Source organism: Salvelinus alpinus, chromosome 4 (genome assembly GCF_045679555.1).
Source record: "Salvelinus alpinus chromosome 4, SLU_Salpinus.1, whole genome shotgun sequence".
Lineage (NCBI taxonomy): Eukaryota > Metazoa > Chordata > Actinopteri > Salmoniformes > Salmonidae > Salvelinus > Salvelinus alpinus.
The window spans coordinates 29,651,460-29,659,117 of NC_092089.1; the positions used below are offsets into that span (position 1 = coordinate 29,651,460).

At 42.8% G+C, this 7,658-nt stretch overlaps 1 protein-coding gene across 1 annotated transcript; it reads left to right on the plus strand.

The window, feature by feature from the left end:
* The first annotated feature begins 3,512 nt into the window (after positions 1 to 3,512).
* Positions 3,513 to 5,826, plus strand: LOC139572290 (protein S100-A1-like). Its single transcript, XM_071394950.1, has 3 exons — positions 3,513 to 3,676; positions 4,897 to 5,058; positions 5,554 to 5,826. Exons 2-3 carry the CDS (start codon positions 4,918 to 4,920, stop codon positions 5,716 to 5,718), a joined length of 306 nt encoding a protein of 101 aa, XP_071251051.1. The 5' UTR covers positions 3,513 to 3,676; positions 4,897 to 4,917; the 3' UTR covers positions 5,719 to 5,826.
* The last annotated feature ends 1,832 nt before the right edge of the window (positions 5,827 to 7,658 follow it).

The window sequence follows — 7,658 nt, forward strand, 5'->3', positions numbered from 1 at the left end:
GGCAAATAGCATAAAGGAAAGGCTGTGCTCGGTGGTTCTCCTCCTCCTTCTAGTAATCGATCAGCTGAACAATTACCTGTGTTAACCAAGATTACACATATCCCTTTGTTGCCTGTAATATTAACTTGTGATACACAAACCTTTACTAAAAATCATTTCAGACACTGTCTGTCTGTCTGTCTGTCTGTCTGTCTGTCTGTCTGTCTGTCTGTCTGTCTGTCTGTCTGTCTGTCTGTCTGCACCTCTGTGGTTCACGATGACATCATCAATGTGTTGATTGTGGGGATGAAAATAATCCAAACCTCACCACTAGATGTCATGAGAACTCTTTAAAAAAAATGTTACCCCCTTTTCTCCCAAATTTTCGTGGTATCCAATTACTATCTTGTCTCATCGCTACAACTCCCGTACGGGCTCGGGAGAGACGAAGGTCGAAAGCCATGCGTCCTCCGAAACACAACCCAACCAAGCCGCACTGCTTCTTAACACAGCGCGCCTCCAACCCGGAAGCCAGCCGCACCAATGTGTCGGAGGAAACACCGTGCACCTGGCTGCCTTGGTTAGCGCGCACTGCGCCCGGCCCGCCACAGGAGTCGCTGGAGCGCGATGAGACAAGGATATCCCTACCGGCCAAACCCTCCCTAACCCAGACGACACTAGGCCAATTGTGCGTCGCCCCACGGACCTCCCGGTCGCGGCCGGCTGCGACAGAGCCTGGGCGCGAACCCAGAGTCTTTGGTGGCGCAGCTAGCGCTGCGATGCAGTGCGCCACCCGGGAGGCCGTCATGAGAACTCTTAAAGTACTGCTTGTCCTCCATCTCTCCTCCCTTCCTCCCTCAATGATGAAATCGCTATGCACAGTTTCTGTTTGTTTGTTCATGTGGACTATGACAGTCTATTACGAATCAGTCTGACAGGATTTTTGACAGTATTTAAATCTGAAGACAGTATGACATGCATCAGAAAGGTTTTAGGAAGTTCAGAAGATCATCAGGCAATAATGTACCTACTAGTTCCTGAGAGTCTTATCTTTCATTGATTGGATCCCAATACTTTGCAGCATAAACCATTGAAAAGATAGAGCCACATCTGAAGGAAGAAAACAGAAACAGCTGTTTATTACAACAGCATCTAGCGGAAATCTCTTGAGATGCCCCATCTAGTTTTCAATGTCTGTTGAAAAATTGTGCCAGTGTTTGGCTAGGATCTGCTAACAGCTGGGCGACATAGATAAGGCTTTTAAAATTTCACTTTAAAAGTAACATTTGTCCATAAAAATAAAATGGACAGATTTAATAATTGAATTCAACAACGGAAAAAAATGTTTGCTTTGACTTTTACTTACAAGTCTGTTTTCTTTTGACAAAATATATTATTTTGTCAAAGAATATATTCAGCTTGGCCCAAGATGGCTCCCCTCAGTTGTCCACATTGTGAAGGAGAAGAGTTGATCTTGGCCTTTGGGTGTGGCGAGACCCTGAAGCCTGCACATGGCCATAACTACATTACTTCTTTTACCACTACATCACTGATATTAGTAAAGAATCATGAGTAATATTCTAATAATTCATGCGAATGTGATAATTCGATCATCTGTGTGCTCCATTGATGTCTGTTTGTTTGGAGCTTGATTAGTAATGCCTAGGAATAGACATGTGAACGCTATGTAATTTGAGAAAAGAGATGCCTATGAAAAGATGTTATGATTTTATGCAATTCATCATTACAGCTGACTGAACAGCAGCTAATGCTACTTGTCAGTGTGAATCATTTCTCATATTTCCCCCAATTGTATAACATTACAATTGTATAGCTAATAGACTATGTGTTTGTAGATGGACTGAGGTGAGTGTGCTATTCCAGCCCAGCCACGGTGAGAGGTGTATGGGGAGAGAGGTGATCCAGCCGTTTGCCATAGAAACACCAGCTTTTCTGTGTTTTAGTTTATATTTATTTATTGTGAATTATGAATTATTATTAACTAATTAATAATAAATAAATACAAATTAACACACAGAAAATCTGGTGTTTCTATGGCAAACGGTGTTGTTATATTTCAGTCTTCTGTGATGTATATAAAGTGTAATATTGGGATGCACACTCAAAATTGAGTACATTTGAACTCTATATCTGATATGGTACAGGTGTCTTTTTTTTTTTACCTCTACGGGATCGGTGTCCCTATACCGAGACGGTTGTTGCTAACGTGCGCTAATATGTATGCAGCACAAGACCCAGAAGAGGGAGAGATTCTCATGACTATATGTGACTGGCTGTGCTTTTCTGATGCTGGGGAGAAAAAGGACAGCAGCTTGGAATATCCATCACATATGTGTCAGAAGAACACATGCTTTGCCTTTTACTTACACCCAGGTTTCTTCTTCTGGTCAGGAGGACTATTGTGTTCTGTATTAAACTGATGGTGCCAAACACCAATATACAGCCAACTCCTGATAAGTGTGCATAATGCATTGCAGTTTACCCATCTTCATTTTGGAGATTGAACAATCTTTTGGTGATTGTGTTGCTTTTTATCTGTATCTGTTTGTGCCAGTTAAATGCACGCCTTCATGACCGTCTCAAAGCCAATGCTAGGCCAACATTAGGAGTTGAGTCCGGAGTGGCTGATGTGACTTTTCCTGTTTTTCTGCATGTTTCAGCCTGCAAGAGAGAGTCATGCTAAAGGAATGCAGAGCAAGGACCACCACAAGATACAGCAAGCACAGACTAACACAACCCATATGAATGCACTCTGTTACCTTGACAACAGGGACACACCCTATCTACCCCCCCACCCCCACACACACACACACACGCCCGCACACACACACAAAACACACATACACACTGTCACTGATCTCCTGGTGATTTGAACCCACCCAATGTCATCATCGATCATTTAGTCAATGCTCGTTCGAATATAATACACACACAGGTGGTTATTGATGGTTGTCGTGGTTAATGGTTATTGTCATGCCAGCCTCTTCCACAGTAGCTCCTATACTGTTCTCTGTATGCTGTTGCCAAGCCAACTGTGTTATAGAATAGATACTGATCTGCTTGACTCAGTTCCAAAACACACAGGGAGTGGTAGGCTACTGTGGGCTGAGGTAGAGGCTAAGATAATACTGTAACAATGAGATAGAGGTGGTGGACAGAGGGGGAGAGGTGAGCCACAAAGGGAACAGTAGTAGTGAATCTCTAACTGATCTAAATGTGTTCTCTCTCTGGGGAGTATTAAGATGTAACTGAATAAAATGGCATTTCATTCCAGAAACATCATCCCACCCTCTTCATCCATAAAACTATTTTTCCAAACATGCTAGTGTGTACTCTTGTCACCCCTCTCTCTGTCTGTGTTCAGCATCATTGGTATAGATTTGTGTGAATGAGATCCGTGTGTTAATGCGATAAGAAAAACATTCCAGGTGATCAATGTCTATTTTATCACGTTGAATTCGAATATTAGAGGACTCAAAGACATCATGTCTAAACTCTAACCCCCTCCCTCCCTCCCTCCCTCACTATACACACACTCATAATCAGATGGGCGTTGCCTGTTCTTTATACATTCCTGAACAAACTGTCTCACAGCTCGTGCGCAGTAGATTCAGCATCAGTGGTATATATTCAGCAGTACGCTACTTCCCCTGTTCTGTTAGCTGCTCTCTGTTCGGTAAGTAACCCTTTTTCACTTATTCTACTATTACTATTGGTGTCTTTGGTTTAACAGAGTAGGTTATCTAGTGTAATAAACAGGTCTCACACAACTGTAACAACTGTTTCCAAGTGTGACTAGCTACTGATCTGTCTCGTCCGGAAAAGTTGTAGGCTATAATGTTCATTAGTCTGCACTTGATTTGATTCAAAAATCTGTTATTCTATGGTTTGTTATGCAGGATGACGGGAAATTCTATTTACTGATTAAGACATAATGTAGTCTATCTATAGGAAAACCTTTGAACATTGAAGCAATGTTTTTGTTTTAGAACTCTATTAGACCTACAAACATATTTCTCAGCCGGTTCAAGTCATTTTATAGGCATTATTACTCACCAATTATAATCAGCCTGATTTCTTTACACGGAACTGTTGCAAAACACTTTCCTCTCCTGTCACACCCCTCTCCATCCCCAAATCCCCACACTTTCACACTTATGATGATGTGTCACATGGTCAAGCTATGACAGAGGTTAAAGGAAAGTCTACACAGCAAGAGAGGTTGGATGTTACCAAAGAAAGGGGGAGGCACCAAAAGAAAGAGGAGGGGTCTGAGGTAGAGGGAATGTGTAAAGGAGTGGAAGATGACAGCTTAAATGCCACTAAGTAACAGACTGTGCTTACAGAGACAAAGAAAGCCAACTCCCATCCTCCCTAAATGTGCATTGTTAATTAGTTTTCTGCAAAGGGATAGTTCACCATTAGTCAACATATTAGTGATATCAAGACACTCACTGTACAATCACCACCTTCCGGAGACACCTGAAACCCCACCTCTTTAAGGAATACCTAGGATAGGATAAAGTAATCCTTCTAACCCCCCCCCCCCCCCTTAGAGTTAGATGCACTATTGTAAAGTGGTTGTTCCACTGGACATCATAAGGTGAATGCACCAACTTGTAAGTCGCTCTGGATAAGAGCGTCTGCTAAATGGCTTAAATGTAAATGTAAATGTACTGAGTATGTATCTGCTACTGTAACTTACACCTCCTCCCTCTCTCCCCTCCCCTCTCATCTCCCCCTCCCTCTCTCCCCTCCCATCTCCCCGCTCCCTGTCTCCCCTCCCATCTCCCCGCTCCCTGTCTCCCCCTCCCATCTCCCCCCCCTCTCTCCCCAACCATCTCCCCCTTCTCTCTCTCCCCTCCCATCTCCCCGCTCCCTCTCTCCCCTCCTCAGTGTATCCTTCTCTCTGCAGCCATGCCGTCTCAGTTGGAGAGTTCCATGGAGTCCCTGATCACGGTGTTCCATCGCTATGCCGACAAGGACGGTGACTGTAACACACTGAGCAAGAAGGAGCTGAAAGAACTGATGCAGACAGAACTGGCCAGCTTCCTGAAGGTAACACAGACATCCATCTCTCTCTCTCTCTTTTATGTCCCTCTCTTTTTCTCTCACTTACCTCTACACTTTCCCTGTATTTCTTGTCTTACCCCATTTCACTCTCGTTCAGATTTTTCTCTGTCACTTTATTAGAATAAAAAGCATCCAAAGTTAATCTAACCTCCTCTTCCTTCCTTCCATCTCTCGTTTTTTTTATTTTTTACATTTCACTTTTATTTAACTAGGCAAATTAATTAAGAACAAATTCTTATTTGCAATGACGGCCTACACCGGCCAAACCTGGACGACACTGGGCCAATTGTGCGCCGCCCTACAGCCTGGAATCAAACCAGTGTGTCTGTAGTGACGCCTCAAGCACTGAGATGCAGTGCCTTAGACCGCTGCGCCACTCGGGATTTCATACACTCACTCATTCACTCACTCACTCACTCACTCACTCACTCACTCAATCACTTACTCTCTTCATCTCCTCCATCTTTCCTTCCCTCTCAGTCCCAGAAGGACCCAGCCGCCATAGACAAGATCATGAAGGATCTGGACCAGAATGGTGATGGGAAGGTGAGCTTTGAGGAGTTTGTCTCTCTGGTGGTGGGCCTCTCCATCGCCTGTGAACAGATCTACCAGCTCCACACCCAGAAGGTTGCTGCCAAGAAGTGAAGGAGGACAGGACAGGAGAAAGAGAAGCAGAGATGGCTGTTTTTATATATGTCATTTTTATAAATAAGTCTTACTGTTGTGAATAAACACTGGCTTTCCCAAACTGTATCTCTGTTTGTCACATTTGTTGTATTTGGCCTGTAATTTGTCCCATACGTGTAAGACAGTATAGACAGTGCCAGTCACGATCCATCCATCCTCAGTTCTCTCCTATCACAGCCATTAAACTCTTTAACTGTTTTAAAGTCACCACTGGCCTCATGGTGAAATCCCTGAGCAGTTTCTTCCTCTCCGGCAACTGAGTTAGGAAGGACACTTGTATCTTTATAGTGACTGGGTGTATTAATACACCACCCAAAGTGTAATTAATAACTTCACCCTGCTCAAAGGGCTATTCAATGGCTGCTTTTTATTTTTTACCCATCTACCACTCAGTGACATCTTTGCAAGGCATTGGAAAACCTCTTTGTAGTTGAATGTGTGTTTGAAATTCATTGCTCGACTGAGGGACCTTATATATAATTGTATTTTTTTTTTTACAATATAATTATTGGCATATTTTTTACAATTTAACAATCATCAGCAAAATATGACAATCAGACAATGCCCCATTATTCCCCCATCCTTACAGATAATTGTATGTGTGGAGTACAGAGATGAGGTAGTCATTCACAAATCATGTTAAACACTATTATTGCACACAGATTCCATGCAACTTATTATGAATTGTTAAGCACATTTTGACTTCTGAACGTATTTAGGCTTGACTTAACAAAGGAGTTAAATACTTACTGACTCAAGACACTTCAGCTTTTCATTTTTAATTCATTTGTCAACATTTCTATGAATAATCATTCCACTTTGTCATTATGGGGTATTGTGTGTAGGCCAGTGACACAACTTCTAAATTTAATACATTTTAACGCTGTAACACAACAACATTCGGAAAGGAGGCACTTAAACACCCAAACCAAAAGAGAATGGGTTTCAAACGGGTACTGAAAGACACCCATGAAAGACACTGAAAGTTGGCAAAGCAAATAAAACAGGGTCCTAAAAGACACCCACAAAGGATGCCCACTAGATTTGTCTTAGAAAAGACCAACTTAAGGAAAAACCCTGATCTGTTTCACCTGCCTTTGTGCTTGTCTCCACCCCCCTCCAGGTGTCGCCCATCTTTCCCGTTACCTTTGAGAAACATACTGTTCCTGACATCTAGCTGGAAAAGGAATTAGGCAGCTGAATCTAAATGACCAGTTGAGGAGGAATCAGGTGGTGTTGGCAAGTCAAGTACAGTTTGGAGACCAAATACCTGATGACTCAACACTCAAGAACACAGGATCTTTCCCTAGAAGTTGGACCGCATCATCCTGGACTGTAGTAGTGTGAGAATAGGGACTCTTTGCAGAATGGTGACCAAGCTGGTCATTGTAAGTACTCCTACTTATTTCCTCATGTTTTCTGGAATTTCTTAACTGTGTTTTCAGGAGGACCTTGGAATTTTAGAAAAGTTACTGGAATTTAGCCAACCTAACAGTATGTGACGTTCTAGTGCTTTATTACCAGAGTCCTGAGGTGGATGCTCTGGAGAAGGTGAGACTGCGGAGCTGATTAGCTGTGAGTGGTGCAGCTTGAGGAAGCTGCCCGATCTCTTCTTCCAGCCCAGCCCAGAGGAATGTGTGCGGCTCCGCACCTAGTTCAAAATGACCCACCACGAGGGAGGTACGAGGCCTGCAGACGCTCTACATACAGCTGTCAGTCAAACTGAACAACCCATACCAGTTGCTAACATCAGTAGTCTGTACATAGATGGATGAATGTTTGTTGTTCACAAAACTTATCAACATTGACTCTCTGTTTGGATTATCCTTTCTATGTCATATATTTTTGCTAAATAAACCAAGTCTGTTACCTCACGTTCAACAAAATGTCAACAAGTT

Bases quoted from the DNA above. Each gene is read 5' to 3' on its own strand.
- LOC139572290 (XM_071394950.1), top strand. From the start codon at position 4,918: ATGCCGTCTCAGTTGGAGAGTTCCATGGAGTCCCTGATCACGGTGTTC. The intron at 5,059-5,553 runs GTAACACAGACA...CTTCCCTCTCAG, and splicing joins AACTGGCCAGCTTCCTGAAG to TCCCAGAAGGACCCAGCCGC.